The sequence below is a fragment of the Salvelinus alpinus genome, chromosome 31 (genome assembly GCF_045679555.1).
Source record: "Salvelinus alpinus chromosome 31, SLU_Salpinus.1, whole genome shotgun sequence".
In the NCBI taxonomy this organism is placed as follows: domain Eukaryota; kingdom Metazoa; phylum Chordata; class Actinopteri; order Salmoniformes; family Salmonidae; genus Salvelinus; species Salvelinus alpinus.
Window position 1 is genome coordinate 9,211,432 of NC_092116.1, and position 18,728 is coordinate 9,230,159.

Below are 18,728 nucleotides of genomic sequence, written 5' to 3' on the forward strand. Positions count from 1 at the left end.
ATGTCAACCATTGAGAAACTCTATAGTTTCTCTATAGAAGTCTGAAGCTATTAGCTTAGTTCTCATTAGTTCTAGCAGAAGTCTATCTGTACAAATGTCTGCTGGCAGACCTGAGACTTCAAGTAATCTGGCCAGTCAAACAAATCTGCCAGCTATGTCAGAAGAACATTTATCTACTACAGTTAATGTGGGTTCTGAGGCCTCTGGAATTATGGAGTTGTTTCTGCGATACACTTCATATCGCAAACAATCAGATTTGACAAAAGTGAAAGCTGTCCCGGTGGCTTGTTAAAAGGTTGCAGAATATGCTGTTTTACTCTCGAATTTGGCCCCTAAAAACTCAGATTGAGACAAAGAGGAGAATCTAGAGCAAGCTAAAAATTATTTCTTCAAAAGTATTTTTGACCCAGTAAGAGTGAGCCTATGCTTCCAGGGGCCATCTCACCAGAAGTGGCTCTTCATAGAGGTCAGAGCGAAAGCTCCAGACCTATGATGGCTCTTAGCTCTCAGATCATTCAGCTTCACCTAGACTCTACCGCTAATGAGGTTATGAGCACGATTGTGTAATTTTACAAGCCAGAGGTTCCTGAGAATATGTCCCTTTTGGCTATTGTGTTTGTGGACAATGTCAAGGCTTGGTTAAAGGACATCTCTGCCACAAGTTCCTCAACTTCTTCATCTGAGAATTTGTGCGTTGCTTACAGTGGAGTATTTTGTGAACTCTTAGGTGAAACGTTTCATACAAAGGTAGCTAAACGATTGAAACAATTCCTACACTGAACAAAAATATAAACACAGCATGTAAAGTGTTGGTCCCATGTTTCATGAGCTGAAATAAAAGATCCCAGAAATGTTCCACACACAAAAAGCTTATTTCTCAAAAATGTTGTGCACAAATTTGTTTACATCCCTGTTAGTGAGCATTTCTCCTTTGCCAAGAAAATCCATCCATCCGATAGGTGTGGCATAATTAAACAGCATGATCATTACACAGGTGCAACTTGTGATGGGGACAATAAAAGGCCACTCTAAAATGTGCAGTTTTGTCACACAACACAATGCCACAGATGTCTCAAGTTGAGGGAGCGTGCAATTGGCATGTTGACTGCAGGAATGTCCACCAGAGCTGTTGCCAGAGAATTTAATGTTAATTTCTCTACCATAAGCCACCTCCAATGTAATTTTAGAGAATTTGTCAGTAAGTCCAAACGACCTCACAACCGCAGTATGGCGTCGTATGGGCAAGTGGTTTGCTAATGTCAACATTGTGAACAGTGTCCCATGGTGGTAGTGGGGTTATGGTATGGGCAGGCATAAGCTATGGGCAATGAACACAATTGCATTTTATCAATGGCAATTTGAATGTACAGACATACCGTGACGAGATCCTGAGGCCCATTGTCGTACCATTCATCTGCTTAAGCATAATAATGCACGACCCCATGTTGCAAGGATCTATACACAATTCCTGGAAGCTGAAAATGTCCCAGTTCTTCCATGGCCTGCATACTCACCAGACATGTCACCCATTTGAGCATGTTGGGGATGCTCTGGATCAACTTGTATGACCGTGTGTTCCAATTCCCTCCATATATACTGTTGGATTCAATTTCCGTTGTATTATATTTTTATCTTATTTTTACAAAAACAGTTGAGTGTAACTCATTTGGTTAAATGTAATGCCAAACAAAGTGTTCATGCTGCTTGAGATGGAACCCTGGATAGGATAGTACACCCTCTGATTATCACTAGAGCATTAGAAGGCTCTGAATGTTAAATAAGTAGTTCACTAATCAGAAGTTCAACAAATACGCTGTTTATTTATCAGTTTGCATTTGGTTCAGCATTGTCAATATTGAGTGAACACTGTAAATATAGGCTCAGTTGATTGAAAGATAATTGATACAATATGGACCTACAGGGGACCTGTAACATGATGTATTTGAGAGTTCTAGGACAAAAATAAATACGATATGCAGAAGAAAAAAAAACAATGTGTAAACAGTAGCCTACATAAAAATTGCCAACATCTCTGACATAGAATACGTAACACACAGCCAGGACAAGTTGAGAGATCATTCTGAAAACAATGTATTTCCTGCCCTTCTACATGCTGCCTTCAGAGGTAAAATCTCACCAGAGATATGGATTGTCTGGCTAGCGAAAACATTAGATTAACTTTATTCCTAAGCGAGAACATTACATTCACTTTATTCCTAAGCGAGAACATTACATTAGATATACTTTATGCCTAAGATTTGGGGGAAAATAACCTCAAATTCTATCTAGACTAGAGAGCTCAATCTGTGAAAGTCATTCCTCAGATTCATAGAAGGAAATGTTTATCTCTGATAAACAATTCGGAGTAGTAGGGGATGGTAAAGCATCACTCTGAAAGGGGCCTCTACTCTAGCTCACATAGCTCAGCAGTGGTCTTAAAACAATGAAGCCAAAACCCAGGATAGAGGGGCTGAGTGAATTTAGTCTGGACTCTGTGCAGGAGGGTCATTTTGTCCGAAACACTGTAGAAGGACAGAGTGCCCGCCTGGTGATCAAGATACAATCCTACTCTGGAGGACTGAGGGCGTGCCACTTCAGTCTTGACATTATTATGTCGGAAAAAGTAACCATTACTACAGCACTCTAAACTCCAGGACTTGTCATTGTGTCCGAATTGACAATCGTCCGCAGGCCCTGATCGGCTGATGTCTTTATATGAGGCGCCTGCATAAATCTTCCACCCACTCCACTCCACCTCCCAGTAACAGCGCCCAGACAGACCTTCCCTGCACAGCACCTGACACAACTGAGTGAATCTGTCTGGACCGCTGGGGTAGGAGTAGCCTTTGCGCTTCAGTTTCACCTTTCTGTTTAGCTCAGACAGAAAGAGTTGTCTGTGTAATGTGTGTGCGTCCAGGGTGAGCCGACAGGAATCTGAGGGAAGAGAAATTAAGTAATACAAAATATGATATGAGTGTGGGTGAGCATCATTGGAGATACGACTGTTAGCAAACTCAGGATAAAGCAACTCACATTGTAAGAAGTCGGCTCTGGTCTTGGGTTCGGGAGGGTGTAGAACATCTACTAGATTCACTGAAACACACAATCACACACAGTAAAAGACGAACTGAAATCCCACCAAAGTATGCAGATGAAACTCTCATTTCTAACCTACCTCTGGTGGAAATTCTGCACCATTCTCTCTTCAAGATGCCCTCTAGTTTCTCTCTCAGGTTAGACACAGCCTCACTCACATCCTCAAAGTACGGAAGAGGACGGACAGCGATGGTGGGTAAATCTGAAAATACACTGGGACTGGCGAGAGACTGATAACTCTGCAGAGCGAGAGAGAGCACATAGCCACGAGAAAATGATTAAACAGTCAATCTATGCGTGAACTAATAAATTCCTCAAATTAATCACTTTTCTTTTCTACGAGAGGGATGAGTTTAAGTCGGCTAGCTAGAGAAATAACATTCTACTTACTATTTAGATAGCTACAAAGGCTTTGGGAAACCCACCCCAGAATAATGAGTTCCTTTTGCAATAACAGACGGATGGTCCTTCAGTGTAGCTACCTCCAGGAAATGGATGTGATCCTCTGTGTGTGCGAGCTTCTCCAGCTCAACCCCTCTCATCTTCAGCTCAGCGATCTCCTGCTCCAAACGCTCCATGAGGTCTTCAGCTTGACTCACAGCTGTATACTCCTGGGCTACGATCAGCTCCTTCATCTCAGAGCGCCTTCGCTCAACGGAGTCAATAAATTCTATGAAGATCCTCTCACTTTCCTCTACTGCTGCCTGTGCAGAGCGCTGTTATCAGATCCGACAAAGACAAGAGAACGGTTCATGTTAAAAAAAAATCTGCTCTCTCTCTAACTTGGAGCCCAGTGGGATTGGAGTGGCCTCTAACTGGCTGACTGGTTAAAAAGCAGTGAAATGGGTTGTGATTCCAGGTTATCTTTGTTGCAATTATACTGTGCATCTTAGAAGATTGCTATATCATACCAATGTGGTCCTGAGATAGCAAACACTTCTCCAGGCAGTGTGGGATCTGATAATCTGTGCAACTATACTGCGACAAAAACAACACGGTTAATCTACTCAGATCAATACTCACACTGAGAGACTCCACAGCCTTTTGCACTTCCTTCAACTCCTTCTCCCTCTCCTGGACTCTCTGCTTGACCTTCTGCTGACTCAGCCCTATCTGCTTCTGTGGACAAAAACAAACGTTATTTATTTGCCATTTTGCAGGATGAACTCTCTTGAGATGCACCGTCTCATTTTCAAGAGTGTCCAAATGAAAAACAAATCTAACAAACAATACTTAGAAACAAGAATAATATGGAAACTATTGTCTAACAATAATAAAATAATAATTCAAAACGTACATTAACAGCAAAAAAATCAAAATGTAGTTGTACAACTACTAATAGCCCTACAACTAATAAAAACTACTGCTACAACTACTGTACAACTAATGAAACTAAGGATAATATATACATACATATTTACTAATATCTCCACATGGTGATGTTTCTAATAGTTAAAAACACAGTTTGTTCTTGACATTTTATAAAAGGTCTTTCTTAAATTCATTGTGTGAATTTAATGCCCTGATTTCTATAGGTACAGTCAATTATTCCAGTCAGTTGGGACTTTACATCGAAAAGATCTTACTCCAACCTCATGATGTACCCTTGGAATGTGTAATTGCTGCTGAGTCTTGTATAGTTAGGTGTTCCTTTATATATACACACAGGGAAATCTAAGTTGATACATTTAAAAATAAATTGGTACCAATGCAGTGGTCTTCTAGTTGGGAATGGCCATGTACTCTTATAATCTCCACCCGGCACAGCCAGAAGAGGACTGGCCACCCCTCAGAGCCTGGTTCCTCTCTAGGTTTCTTCCTAGGTTCCTGCCTTTCTAGGGAGTTTTTCCTAGCCACCGTACGTCTATATCTGCATTGCTTGCTGTTTGGGGTTTTAGGCTGGGTTTCTGTATAGCACTTTGTAACATCTGCTGATGTAAAAAGGTCTTTATAAATACATTTGATTGAAATAAATTTGATTGTTAAGAGTTTACACTTCCTCTTCCAATTATAATGTGGGAAAGTGAAAATATTGAAACTATCGACCAAATTATTTTAAAGTGTTGAATAGTTCTCCTTGTCATTATTATTCACCTGATGACAAGACGTGTAAAAAAAATGTTTTTACTAACATATGGTGGGGGTTCCTGGGTCACCGATTTGCCCGGGAGGGGGTTCCTCTGCAAGAAAAGGTTGAAGACCCCTGCTCTATTCATCAGGTGAAAATATTTTGCAGATACAAGCAACTCTCCAAGATAAAATTAACACTTTACAAAAAATGGTTTCTAGCAAATAATTTGGTTTTAAATCAAAGTACAAGTTTGGCTTTCTATACAGATCTTAGAGTATCCATTAGAAAGACCTTAGTTACCCAACTGCTGCTTCCTATCCTAGACTATGGTGACATCATCTACCAAAACACAACCAAGACCTACCTTAATGTAATTCATAACAAGATTTGCTAATTAATTATTGGATGCCATTATAAGACACATCATTGAACAATGTTTGAATCACTAAATTAACTGTCACTCCCAGTTAGAAGACAACTGCATTGGTACCAATTTATTTTTCAATGTATCAACTTAGATTTCCCTGTATATATTAGGAACACCTAACTATACAGCCTATTAGCTAGAAAGGTAACTCCAAACACATTTTCGCTTAGACGCGTGTTGGCAAAAATGTATGTCCATGTCAAGAAAGCTTACCAGCAGCACTTGTCGCACTGGTAGCCTATTCGCGGTTGCTTTTTCAAAGCCTGTGTCAGATACTCCAGTGAGTGTAATTGACTCCAGTGAGTGTAATTTGCTCAATATTAGGATTTGAGAATATATATTTTTTGAATGAATGATTAACTAAATCAAATAAAGATGCCACCATTTAGTATGCCTTGGTCAGATGAAGAATTTGTATATCGTAGTAAGTTTCAGTAATATTCTAGTAGTAGTAGAATGGTTGGGTCTAAAGCCAGATTGAAAAGGGTCATATTTTATTTATCTAGGTACTGATATATTTTGGAATGTAATAATTTCTCACAGGTTTTTGCTATTGAACAGATTACTATAGGTCTATAGTTGTTTGGGGCTAAAGAGTTTCCACCTTAATGATGAGGGGTCTTTACTGAGCTACATGGTATTGGTGTGATGTGACAATGCAAATATGTCTCATATGCCCATCTAAATGTGATTTTTATCAAAATAACTGTAATATTTGCTTGATTCTCACCTGTTTCTCCATCTTTTCAGCTGTGATTGAGACTGTATCATGGCCTTTATGTTCATCCATGGTACACAGATAACAGATACACTGCTGATCAGTCCGGCAGAAAATCTCCAGCAGTTTGTCATGATGAGAGCAGATATTGTCCTGCAATTGTGAGGTGGCTTTGATCAGCTTGTGCTTCATCAATGGAGCTATATTATAATGAGGCTGGAGATGAGTCTCGCAGTAAGAGGCTAGACACACCAGACATGATTTGAGTGCTTTCTGCTTTCTTCCATTGCAGAAATCACATTCCACATCTCCAGGTCCAGCAAAGCAAATAGCAGGAGGAGTAGGCTGGAGTCCTATCTTCTTCATGTTCCCAACCACCATGGCTAGCAGGCTATTCTTCATCAGAGCAGGCCTAGGCGAGAAAGTCTGTCTGCACTGGGGACAGTTGTAGACGCCCTTTGGATCATCCTTATCCCAGCAGTCCTCAATACAATTGCTACAGTAACTGTGTCCACAGTTGATAGTGACCGGCTCCTTCAGTAAATCCAGACAGATAGAGCAGCAGAACTGGTCCTGGTCCAGGAGAACTCCCTGCTCAGCCATTTTAGTTATCACTCACAAAGACCAATAACTGTATAGACAAAGACACACCCCGGCAGAAATAAATGAATCTAGGTAGACGTAAAATGTATCTCTCAGTCCAGCAGTTGAACTAGTCTAATTGGAATTCAATAATTCAATTTTTACCAGTCGTGATTTCAATATAAGACATCACAATTCAAATGTAATTGTTGATAACCGACTAGCAGCGAGAGATCGATCCGAGATCGGCAGGGGGACATAATTATGCGCGACACAGGAAGTATGCACACCAACATCCGGCTGATCTAATTATTTTCTTTCTTAAAATATTTGGCGGTTTGAGGAAGACATTCTTAAAAATTGGCATGCGTAATGTCGAGTAACTACATATTTATGGTGTTCATTTATTTTTTATGTCGTTAACTATATTTGTATCCTTTATTGAATTTAGACGACGGTAAGGCGCATTACTAACTAGCCATGTTTGCTTTCTGTTTCTGCCCAACTAGCTAACTAATGTTAACGTGTTAGCCTTCCTCGTATCTGTAACGTTTTCAGTCTTTTGCTAACTAGCAGCTAGTTTTTAGATCTAAACGTTTGCAGCTCGCTGGAAGTATGTCGAACATTCAGAGAACGAATGGCAAATATCTGTGGTGGTCGCTTTTGGGTCTTGGATTTCAACCTGAAGTCGCAGCATCATCAGGGGCCAGCAAAGCCAATGTCAAACACATCATTCTTGGCCCGTACGTGTTGATTGTCGTGGTAACAGCTAACGTTAACAGTTAAAGTTGACAGTATCAACATCAGTAGTGCAACCCTGTTTCAATCCAGGGAGACAAACTGGCAATGGCATGTCAATTAAAATAAACTAATAGACAGAGACAGACGGACTCTATTCTCTGAGGTCAGTCAAAAGCTTGTTTTGACACCAGTTTCTTTCTCTCAACAGAAATATGTTTGACAAACCAAACAAGGATGCGTTCTACATAGTTACCCATTTCCTGTTAGAGAAACTCAACCCCACCCGCTTCCACGATACATACAGGTATGGTGATTGTCCCATTCCCAGCTTGTTTATGGTGATTGTCCCATTCCCAGCTTGTTTTTCTTCACACTTTTGTAATGTTCTGCAATCATGTAATATGCTGGGTCTTGTATGCAGGCATTGCTGGCCGGTGTTGGACCACAAAGCAGATGCTGAATTCCGTAAGGTGACCTGTGCTTGGCTGCGAGATCTGATGGTAAGGATTTGGCATTCATTTCAGATGTACAGGATTTGACATACTTGTTGTAGCAGATGTATACTGTCTGTAAGTATGGCTGTTAATCAGGTCTAAAGCATTTGAACTTGATCTGTGCTTTCAGGATGAGCAGGGCAGCACAATTCCCAAAGTGGTGGCGTCACTGTTCCTCTCGCCTGGTGGTCCCAAGTTCGTCAACCTGATGCTCCATCTGGCCAATCATGTTGAGTTTCAGGAGATGCAGACATTTTCTACAGGTAGGAAGGCCAGAGAGGGGAAGGCGATGTGGGAAGGTTGACTCCGCCCAAAATCTGTACACGAAAATAAGACCACGAAGTGAGGAATATTTGTATGGAGGTCAATGAGTGTGGAATTTGTTAACTTTTTAATGTTAATTTGCTACGTGAAATTAATAGAAGTTTCGTAATGAGATTTTTAAGAATGCACTGATAAGTGGATCCACATGGCATTTCAGCAACTTTGAAAAAAATTACTGTCGGAGTTGTGCCTGTTGTTCCACACGTATCTGCCCTCTCTCATTGGCTAGAATGCTACCACCTGATCTCGCCTGCCTTCCATCTTTGAGGACATGTATTCCCATTGTTAGAGCAGTAACTCTACTATCTTGTCAAATAGATAATCTTTGTGAAGGCTAAGGTTTGGGATAAAAGGCATACTCCATCGATTTTCTTCTGCCTGGGAATTGCAAGCGTCTGTCTAGTTGTTTTTCAATGTGTGTTATTAGATGGCACGTGGGTCCCAGAGGCGGCGGCAGCCCCTGCCTCTTCTGTGCAAATGGCACAGAAGCGGTTTCAGCTGGTCAAGACCAGATTCCTGAGGGGAGCTGTAGAGCAGGACCGGATCCTGCAGGAGTACGAGAGGCAGGCCCAGTAAGTCACAGGCAACTGTACAAACCACAAGCATTGGATATGTTTCAGATAGTTATTTTCTGGATATTTACAATGCCTAGAAAAGTGTCACATTTTTGTTGACAATTTCAGTTGGATAAAAAAAAAAGATCCTTTCATTGTGATTCTGACTAATTAGCACAGGTGCAAATGATGAGCAGGCAATCAAGCCTTACTATAAAACATGGTCACAGGTTGAGTTTGTATGCTCTGAATGTCTTGCTTTTGTCAGCCAACTGGGCTGTGTATTCAAAGGCAGCTAATTATTTTCTGCCCAATCGGATTAGCTCTGAAACAAAGCTGATGCGAAAAGATCAGAATTGGGCTGCCTGTGTAAACACAGCACTGTTGGTTATTTTCTAATGTGCCTAGTTTTGCCCTTCTACGCCTGTGTCCTCTTGTAGATCTCAAGTGAAGTCTCTGAGGGATTTGAGGGCTGAAGATGCAAAGTATGATGATTTGCTCAAGTATGTATGAGATATTCCATCTATCCTTCAATAATTTTTGTTGTAGTTGCTCTGTTTTCAGTTAACTTTTGGCATAAAACTCTATGCTCAAAGTGCCAATAAACAATGGCAGCTGGTTAAAATCTTTATTTCCCCCGCATAGGCGTCACAAGAAAGAAGCTGACAATGAGGAAACTCCTCAAGCTGAGAAGATTCAAAAGGTTTTCCCTTAATTTCATAACTGTCTAGTTTGTAAAACATCACTGGAAACTGACATTGATTACATTTCTATCTGTAATGTTCTGACCCTTACACCTCTGAATGAACAAACCCCAGGTGCGCTCCCTGTGGTCATCCATCGACGGAGTGCTGTCCGCCCTGGAGGAGGAGCGGCGCGTGGTGGAGTGTGTGATCAGAGGAGATGTGAACCAGTACACCCTGGATGGGACGGGCCTGGCCCTCAAAATCCCCCGGGTTCTGCTGGATCGGCTAGAGCAGTTATCCCACCTGGTGAGAAGCACAAAAAATGATATCGTTGCCTTTTTAGGTTAGTGGGTGACAGTGCATTTAGAACTTGATCCATATTTCAGTGCAATGTTTCCCGAATCTCTCCTCGTACTCCGATGTTCTAGAACTAGCACAACTGATTTAAATGAACGAGTAGTGATTAGTTGACCAATTGAATCTGGTATGCTAGTGCTGGAAATTCATCAAATAAGTGGAACTTGAAGGCGGTACTGTTCTAGTCTGCGTGTTTCTCACTAAGCTGTGTGTTGTCAGTCGAGTGTGGGCAGTGTGTACGAGGCAGGCCAGCTGAACCTCCTCAGCATGCTGGAGCTGCTCCACCAGGCCCTAGGCCTCCTGGTGGAAGAGAGGGTCAAGATGGCAGGACATACCCCCATTGCTCAGCTCCACCCCCTGCTCCTGCAAGAGAGAAACCTGCAGATGTCACGTGCCCTGGAGGACCTCCGACTCATGAGGTGCGTTACAGCGATTTAATTTTACTTTTATTTTTTAAACCCATCTTGAACTGTAGTAATAAAGCTATTTTAAATGGTGTTGCTCCTTTCTCCTTGGTATCACTGCATCCCACTGTCTTTGTCCAGGAAGAGGATTTCAAAGGAGGAAATTCCCGAGGTAAAGAGCGTCATCAGGAAGTTGGAGATGGAGTGGGACCAGAAGTGGGCAGACTGTCTGAAACGCACGCCGCTGACCTCGTTTCTCAACGAGGATCCTGTAAGTGCCTCTTAGGGTTTGTGACCTGGATGTATTAAATGGAGGCTCTGTCCAGATATAACCAGTAGCCCTTACCCCCTGCAGGCTAGTGCTATTCTACTACGACAACTGTGATCTTTAACTTTACTGACTTTATTGTCCCCATGGAGACGTTTTGTTGCAATGTGATGTACATGAAATACAAAACAAATTGACAATACAAATTTCATAAGTTACATACTAATAAAAAGAGACTAGGCTGCTGGCATTATTGGGTCTATAGGAACATTAGCCCGGGCTATTTATGAGGGATATCACACTTGGCACTAATTGTCTAGTTGTGTTTTTCCTGCCGGGTGGTGCCCTATACCTGCGCCCAGAGTTGAGTAGTTCAAAGTCCGGGTACAGGGGGTGGCTTGGGTCTAAAATGATTTTGTGAGCCTTGCGGAGGCCCCTGACCTTAAAGATCTCATCCAGGCCTGTCTGTTTGACTCCATGTACCTTAATTGCTGTGGTGATAATCCTTCTCTGCATATTTCTCTGGCTGACAGTGGCATTGCCAAACCAACAAACAATACAAAAAGTAAAAACTCTCAATAAAAGATTTGTGCAACAGTCAGTCTAGTACAGTCAACCTTAAAATATCCCAACTTTTTGAGAAAGTACAGTCTGACAATTTTTGTAGCTCAGGTCTGTACATTAACTCCGCTGTAGCTTATTGTCCAAGAGGACACCCAGATATTTGTATTCCTCTACAGTCTCTATGTTCTGACCTCCGATAGATGTTGCAGAGGTAGGTGTTGTGCATAGACTTCAGGAAGCATACATCTCTTTGGTCTTGTTTTTGAGGACCGAGTGTGATTCTTCACTCCACTCTACGAAGTCATTTAGGACCATGGTGTTTCTCATCATGCAACAGGCTGATCAAGGCAGTGTCACCGGTGAACTTAACGAGTTGTCTGTCAGGATGGGCACTAGTACAACTATTGGTGTATAGGAGTGGGGTCAAAACGCATCCCCGAGGAGAGCCTGTGTTGGTGGCGTGTGTGTTTGACCCGCTGTGGCTCAGGAAGTCCAACAGCCCCCCCCCCCCCCCATCTAAGGAGAAGTCTCTGGTTGATTGTGTTGAAGGCAGGAAAGAAAGTCAGCAAACAGAACCCTGACATGTGATTTGGCACCATGTTGACGAGATTAAAAATGGCATCATCAACTCCTCTGCTGGGCTGATAGGCAAACTGAAATGGTTCGAGGAGCTTCTGGGTGGAGCTTAGAATGACTATTCACAATTTTCTCAAAGCATTTGAATACTAAGGATGTCGAGGCCACAGGACAGTAGTCATTCAACACAGCGGGATTAAACGTTTCTCCGCAATACTGGCACATGTTGCTGGTTGAGCGAGGTTTGGAAAATGTCTGTAAAAACACCAGCCAGATGTTCAGCGCAGTGCTTTAACACGTCCACTTATTTTGTCTGGGCTTTTGTGTGCGTTACATCCCCTGAACAACTTCAAAACATCTGCCTGTTTAACAACCCTCTCAAACATTTTATAATGACGCTTCCATTTGTTTTACCTCCGACACGAGGTCGTGGGATTCAAATCTTGAAAAGAGTACGTTCAGTTCATTGGCCATGTTCTGGCCCTCATGTCTCCCAAGGTCAGCATTGGTTTTCCCCTTGCTGATGTAGGGGGCACAAGCCATGGCTTTAATCCCTTGCTCGGCCACCCTTGAGTTTTCCGAGGAGAGGGTCTTCTCCACCCCTTTGCTTGAATGCCTCCTTGTCCACCAGTATCTCTTTTGATCTCACGTTGTACATCTTAAAGCCTGTCTATTACCCTCATAAACTGCCTTCTTCCTATTAAGTAGTGTTTTTTTTTTTTTGATACCCACGGCTTATTGTTCGGCAAGCTTTTACAGGTTTCAGTAGGCACAACTGACTCAACACTGAAGTTTACATAGTCTGAAACAACATCTGTGTGTTCATTAAGATCAGAGCTGCTGTCCTCCAATACCTCCCAATCAAAACAAAACACCCTTGGAGACAAGTGATACTGTTGTCTTTTCAGATCTGGACAATTTTAACTAGGTTTCCCCCTCTCCAGGGTTGGCCGGAGGTAGACAACATTGTGGTCTGATGTCCCCAGGGGAAGTCTGGTGGTGGCAGAGAAAGCATTTAGTATTGTCCCACAGCACAAATCAAGAGTCTTATTTTTCCTAGTGTGACATTTCACATACTGGTGGTATGTGCGCAGGACCTTGCGCAAAGTACAGTTGTTAAAATCCCCTAAATTGTGGGTGCGTCGGGGGAGATGGATTCCGTTTTCTGTGACGACAGATTATAAATGATTTCTGATGCTTTTGCTGTATTAGCTTTTGGTTGTAAGTACACAACGGTCACAAACAATTGGGGGAACTCACGGGGCAGATGGTAGAGTCGTAGTGACACGGAAAACAGTTCAATGTCGGGGGTACAGAGATCTTACCAGGATTAATTTACACCACTGGTCCCTGACAAGCAGGCAGACACTCCGCCGTGAGGTTTCCATGTGACGGTCAGATCACGGTCCGCTCTGACCAGTGTGAAGCTGGCCAGCTCTACTTCCCTGTTCGGGACTCTGTCATGCAGCCAAGTCTCCAGTAAACACCAGCAAACAGGCCTTCCGGTATTCGTGTTGGAAGTGCAGATTCGCTGACACCTCATCCGCTTTCCCCTCAGTGACTGGGCATTGATCAGCAAGGTTGTGGGTAAAAAATGTTAGTCTTTCTGATAACCCTGTGTTTTCCACTCGCAGACAATCAGGGATTAGATGGGCCATTGGGATATCCATTGCGTTTGAGTTGCGTTGTAGTAGGAACTCTCTGCTGTATTAGATTTTGCTGCCACCAGCGTTTTCATAATTTAGTCTGTTAGTAGCGATCAACAAGATCAGTCCAACACGCCACCACTGTAAAGCCATTGTTGACAGATGGTTTACTAGCAAAGTGAACAAATTAAAAACATTTGTTAACACAAGAATGCCACACCAAACGTCACACACACTGCGGGATGCAACAGAGCCGCGCCCCCTCTAATCTCTCTCTCCCTTCAGGCCCTTGACTTTCTGTGCCCCATGGCTCCTCTGTCCTTTGAGCCAGCCACAGAAGCCAGTTTTAAATCCAGCGTTTTCTCCCTGTATCCGGCGACGCTACCCAGTGAGTAGAGGGAAACAAAATATTTCCATTTCTAATTTGCTTTATTGTTTAACTGCATATTTTAACAATCGTTACCTTGTTTTTTCTTTTTAACTTAGAATTTTCTGAGGAGAAGCTTGCGGAGACTGACTCCATTCCAATGGATTCTGCCCTCAAATGGTATATTAATACTCGGCCTGCCTTGTTTTCATTGCTAATGGGCAACTAGTAGTCTGATTCCTCTATTGTGTTGTTGATGGGAGGCAGATACCTGGGCAGTTCTGAGCTGTGCTCTGTCTGTCACTAGCCCTCCCTATAGCATACCTGCTCTCTGATGACCGGGGCGAGTTGAGTGAAATCGCAACGGACAGATACGGAGCAGACAACAATTATCCTGTCTTGTTCTTTTTTTAATTTTGTACCATGAACTTCATTTGATCCACAGTCTTTTTAACGTCTCTTTTTGAACAGCCTTTGCCCTCCAGCCGTTGAGAGGGTTGCATCTCTTCTTCCTAGTGTGGTCTCTTCCCCACTGACTCCCCTCCATGCACTTTGTGAAACTCCTCTGGCTATCCTTGTCAAAGCTCCATCACCAAGCCCCCTGCCGGTATGTGATGTGCACCAAGTGTCCTATTCCATGTTCAGTTCAGACCAGTGGATGCTGCTGAGTGGAGGATGGCTCATAATAATGGCCCAGAACAGCAAATGGAATGGCATCAAACACCTGGTTAAGGTGTTTGATGTATTTATCATTCCACTGGTTCAGCTCCAGTTATTACCACGAGCCTGTTTTCCCCAATTAAGATGCCACCAACCTCCTGTAGTTTAAAAAAACATTTATTTTTATTTTTAAAGGTTCATTCTTTTAGCCGATTCTGTATTTTAAAACTGCTTTTCATTTTTAAAGGCTTTTGGCCTATGTTACTCCTGCACACCAATGTCCTTAATTCATGTTTAATCACCTGTGACAATCTTTCCTTATAGGCCAGTGTAAGGAAGACTCCTTGTGCATCTCCAAAGATGTCTGCGGTGAAGAAAAAGGCTCAGATCCTGGACTCTGAGTTTGACAACTTGGCAAGTCAGGTACAGTTTCCATACATTTCCTCACTCGAACCACAATGCAGAATGAGGGCTGACCCTTCTAGTCATTATTTTGGTAGTTGTTGGGAGGCAGATACCTGGGCAGTTCTGAGCTGTGCTCTGTCCGTCACTAGCCCTCCCTATAGCATACCTGCTCTCTGATGACCGGGGCGAGTTGAGTGAAATCGCAACGGACAGATACGGAGCAGACAACCGTTATCTGCATAGACATGACTGATTTGAGTCACCGAAGAAGGTAGTCTATGTACCATGCTGCTTAACATGCCTGGAGTATATTTTCAATTGCCTTACTAAGCGTGTGTATGTATTAGTTTGCAGAGGCTGTGACCACCAGCTCTGGTAACGGAAGTTTACAAGGACTTGCGCTGGGTGATTTACTGTGCACTCTTGGCACAGACCCTTTCTCCACCAGGAAGCAGATTCCACGCACCCCAGAGAGTTTGAGTGCGTATTGGACCTTATTTGATTATGTACTTTGAAAGGCAGAATGCTCTTTTACCAGTTTTGCTTTTTGTTGGGCAGAGGAGTAATGTTTAAAAAAGTTATTTTTTTAATCAGTTCTGGATGTGAAGAGTTCCTGGCGAAGGGCGGTGGAGGAAGGAGAGGCTCAGAAGGCCCGTCTGTCTGGTAAGTTTGACGGCGACGGCAGCCTCCGGCACCTCACGGCCCTCTGCGAGGTACAGGAGACCTCCCTCAGTCCCGACGTGCACTCCCTGAGCACGGTCCTGGATCCCACCAACTCCACCGACGGTTGCAGTACTGCAGCCCCCGAGCAGGCATCGCTCATGTCCACCCTGCCCTGGGACTCCTCCAACACGGAGGCTCTCCATAGCCTGAGCAGTAGCGACGTGATCCAGTTCAGAATCGACCAAGAGGCGATCCCAGAGCAGTTCAGTATAGATCAGGAGACTCTCCCCGAGCTGTCGGGCAACAACGGCAGCTTCCTGAGCTCCAGTGACACATCCAACGCAGAGGAGGAAGACCTGCTCCTCCCCCACATCCCCTCCCTCCTTCCAATAGAGACTGAGCCGGCCCTGCTGGTCTCACGCAGGCGTCTAGACAAGATCCAGCAGACCTTCAGAGAGGCCTCCTTCATGGACCGACACCAGGGGGCACAAGAAATGTCTCCCCCACAGCATGACGAGAGGAGCCTGGATGCCAGAGACTGGCTGATGGCAACGTCACTGGAGACTGCAGCCACAGTTGACGCGACGGACAAAGTCTTTTCTCTGCATCTGGACACTCTAGAGAGCCCTTCTCCACCAAGAAAAGAGCCGTTTAGCCTCTCGCAACTCTTAACATTCTCCCCTATAGAAGACCTGTAGTGCCTCCAGAACATTTATTTTTTTATATATCATCTTTTTTTAAGTTGGGACTATTATAGACTACCTGAACTTTCTTCTAGTTTCTCACTTTTTCCCAATTAAGTCTAACCAACTTCACTGCACATGCAATTCAAATATTTGTACGTATGTGTGCCATAGTTGTTCCAATCCTATTTTTCTAAGAAACTAACATGAATTGTAAAATATTGTTAATAAATGGTCTAGATACTTACATTTCAATCTGTTTAATCATTATTTTTCTGTGTGCATTTCCTGGGCCTGTGAAGGCCTTTTTTACAATTGCATTATGTTTTTATTTTCTTGTTAGGTGTAAACTATAACATTTTCTGATGGTCATTGGACTTTTCAATTGATGAAATGTCTACTTTATTTTTTTAAAGTATTGCTTAAATGCAGTAGACAGTCTTAGGCTATAGAAGACAGCCAAACTGTTGGTAGCTTTGAGATTTCACTAAATAAATACAGTAGCACTCCTAAAACTTTTGACCAGTAGTGTATAATGACTGCTGTAGTATGTAAGGTTAATAGAACACCTACTCAATAAATATAAAATAAAAACCCTTGAATGTTTTCTGTATTGTAGAATAATAGTGAAGACATCAAAACTATGGGATAATGTAGTAACCAAAAAAGTGTTAAATCAAAATATTTTATTTGAGAATTCAAAATATCCACTCTTTTCCTTGACAGCTTTGCACACTCCTGGCATTCTCTTAACCTGAAATGTTTTTCCAACAGTCTTGAAGGAGTTCCCAGAACATGCTTAGCACTTATTGGACCGCTGAGTGAAGGAAAAGCAGCCGACTCATCCCAAACCATCTCAATTTGGTTGAGGTTGGGGTATTGTGGAGGCCAGGTCATCTGATGCAGCGCTCCATCACTCTCCTTGGTCAAATAGCCCTTATACAGCCTTGAGGTGTGTTGGGTCATTGTCCTGTTGAAAAACACATGATAGTCCCAGTAAGCCAAAACCAGATGGGATGGCATATTGCTGCGGTAGCCATGCTGCTTAAGTGTGCCTTGAATTCTAAATAAATCATTGTCACCAGCAAAGCACCATAACACCACCATGTTTTACGGTGGGAAATACACATCCGGAGATCATCCGTTCACCCACACGACATCTCACAAGGACATGGCGGTTGGAACCAAAAATCTCAAATTTGGACTCATCAGACCAAAGGACACATTTCCACTGGTCTAATGTCCATTGCTCGTGTTTCTTGGCCCAAGCAAATCTCTTTTCCTTATTGATGTCATTTAGTAGTGGTTTCTTTCCAGCAATTTGACTGATCCATGCAGTCTCCTCTGAACAGTTGATGTTGAGATGCGTCTGTTACTTGAACTCTGAAGCATTTATTTTGGCTACAATTTCTGAGGCTGATAACTAATGAACTCATCCTCTGCAGCAGAGGTAACTCTGGGTCTTCCGTTCCTGTGGCGGTCCTCATGAGAGCCAGTTTCATCATAGCGCTTGATGGTTTTTGCAACTGCACTTGAAGAAACTTTTGAAGTTCTTGACATTTTAAGGATTAACTGACCATGTCTTAAAGTAATGATGGACTGTCATTTCTCTTTGCTTATTTGAGCTGTTCTTGCCATAATATGGACTTGGTCTATTACCAAATAGGGCTATCTTCTGTATACCCCCCCCCCCCCCCCAATATCTTGTCACAACACAACTGATTGGCTCAAACACATTAAGAAGGAAAGAAATTCCACAAATCAACTTTTAACAAGGCACACCTGTTAATTGAACCGCATTCCAGGTGAGTACCTCATGAAGCTGATTGAGAGAATGCCAAGAGTGTGCAAAGCTGTCAAGGCAAATTATGGCTACTTTGCAGAATCTAAAATATCAAATATAATTAGATTTAACACTTTTTTTGGTTACATGATTCCATGTGTTATTTCATAGTTGTGGTGTCTTCACTATTATTATACAATGTAGAAAGTAGTAAAATAAAGAAAAACCGTTGAATGAGTAGGTGTATCCAAAGTTTTGACTGGTACTGTATATGTTGCATCTGTAGCCTACTACTAGTTTATAAAGATAATGCAGAACATTTCAGATAGAGGGCATAAGAGGCCCGTGGAATCTGTGGCCTACTACCAGTGCAAAAAGGTCATGCACTACATTACAGATAGGGGGCATAAGAGGCCCATGGAAAAGGAGGAACGTTCTCGTCATCTGAACGCCATTACTGTTCTCCGAGCAGCAGGATATTATGCTTGCAGCACGATGGTGCTTTCCCGAAGTTTAGCAAAGACATCTTTTGAAATTTTACAAACATACTGGTATGCTGAAGGCTATTGTGTAGGCTATCTTCAAAGAAATACACGTAATAAAATGCATATGCTATTGGAACTATTCTGAGTCTGCAAAACTTAAATGGGTCTCTTGTG

The 18,728-nt window shown here is 42.7% G+C and overlaps 2 protein-coding genes and 2 non-coding genes across 5 annotated transcripts; 3 read left to right on the forward strand and 1 right to left on the reverse strand.

Annotated features, from left to right (window-relative positions):
• Positions 1-1,800: 1,800 nt before the first annotated feature.
• LOC139561232 (tripartite motif-containing protein 16-like) lies at positions 1,801-7,157 on the reverse strand. 2 transcript variants are annotated; one of them, XM_071378201.1, is made up of 6 exons: positions 6,325-7,157; positions 4,120-4,215; positions 3,579-3,812; positions 3,176-3,335; positions 3,034-3,093; positions 1,801-2,934 (listed from the first exon to the last, which is right to left on the reverse strand). In XM_071378201.1, exons 1-6 carry the CDS (start codon positions 6,913-6,915, stop codon positions 2,405-2,407), a joined length of 1,671 nt encoding a protein of 556 aa, XP_071234302.1. In that variant the 5' UTR covers positions 6,916-7,157; the 3' UTR covers positions 1,801-2,404. The 2 variants fall into 2 exon arrangements, with proteins under 2 accessions (XP_071234302.1, XP_071234301.1); XM_071378200.1 differs by having other exon boundaries at positions 3,522-3,812.
• A 28-nt stretch (positions 7,158-7,185) lies between these two features.
• LOC139561231 (HAUS augmin-like complex subunit 6) lies at positions 7,186-16,541 on the forward strand. The gene is made up of 16 exons (XM_071378198.1): positions 7,186-7,637; positions 7,844-7,939; positions 8,057-8,135; positions 8,260-8,392; positions 8,881-9,025; positions 9,448-9,510; positions 9,653-9,710; positions 9,826-9,999; positions 10,270-10,469; positions 10,596-10,725; positions 13,794-13,896; positions 13,995-14,055; positions 14,347-14,482; positions 14,860-14,958; positions 15,288-15,420; positions 15,535-16,541. The coding sequence occupies exons 1-16, from the start codon at positions 7,510-7,512 to the stop codon at positions 16,299-16,301; spliced, it is 2,505 nt and encodes an 834-aa protein (XP_071234299.1). The 5' UTR covers positions 7,186-7,509; the 3' UTR covers positions 16,302-16,541.
• Positions 14,133-14,263, forward strand: LOC139561933 (small Cajal body-specific RNA 8). The gene has a single exon (XR_011672252.1). It is a non-coding gene; the product is annotated as a small Cajal body-specific RNA 8 (non-coding RNA).
• On the forward strand, positions 15,040-15,170 carry LOC139561932 (small Cajal body-specific RNA 8). The gene has a single exon (XR_011672251.1). It is a non-coding gene; the product is annotated as a small Cajal body-specific RNA 8 (non-coding RNA).
• Positions 16,542-18,728: the final 2,187 nt, after the last annotated feature.

Bases quoted from the DNA above. Each gene is read 5' to 3' on its own strand.
- LOC139561232 (XM_071378200.1), bottom strand. From the start codon at position 6,915: ATGGCTGAGCAGGGAGTTCTCCTGGACCAGGACCAGTTCTGCTGCTCT. The intron at 4,216-6,324 runs GTGAGAATCAAG...TTTTGTCCACAG, and splicing joins CTGAAAAGATGGAGAAACAG to AAGCAGATAGGGCTGAGTCA. The intron at 3,813-4,119 runs GTGAGTATTGAT...ATCTGATAACAG, and splicing joins AGGCTGTGGAGTCTCTCAGT to CGCTCTGCACAGGCAGCAGT.
- LOC139561231 (XM_071378198.1), top strand. From the start codon at position 7,510: ATGTCGAACATTCAGAGAACGAATGGCAAATATCTGTGGTGGTCGCTT. The intron at 7,940-8,056 runs GTATGGTGATTG...TCTTGTATGCAG, and splicing joins CGCTTCCACGATACATACAG to GCATTGCTGGCCGGTGTTGG. The intron at 13,897-13,994 runs GTGAGTAGAGGG...TTTTTAACTTAG, and splicing joins GTATCCGGCGACGCTACCCA to AATTTTCTGAGGAGAAGCTT.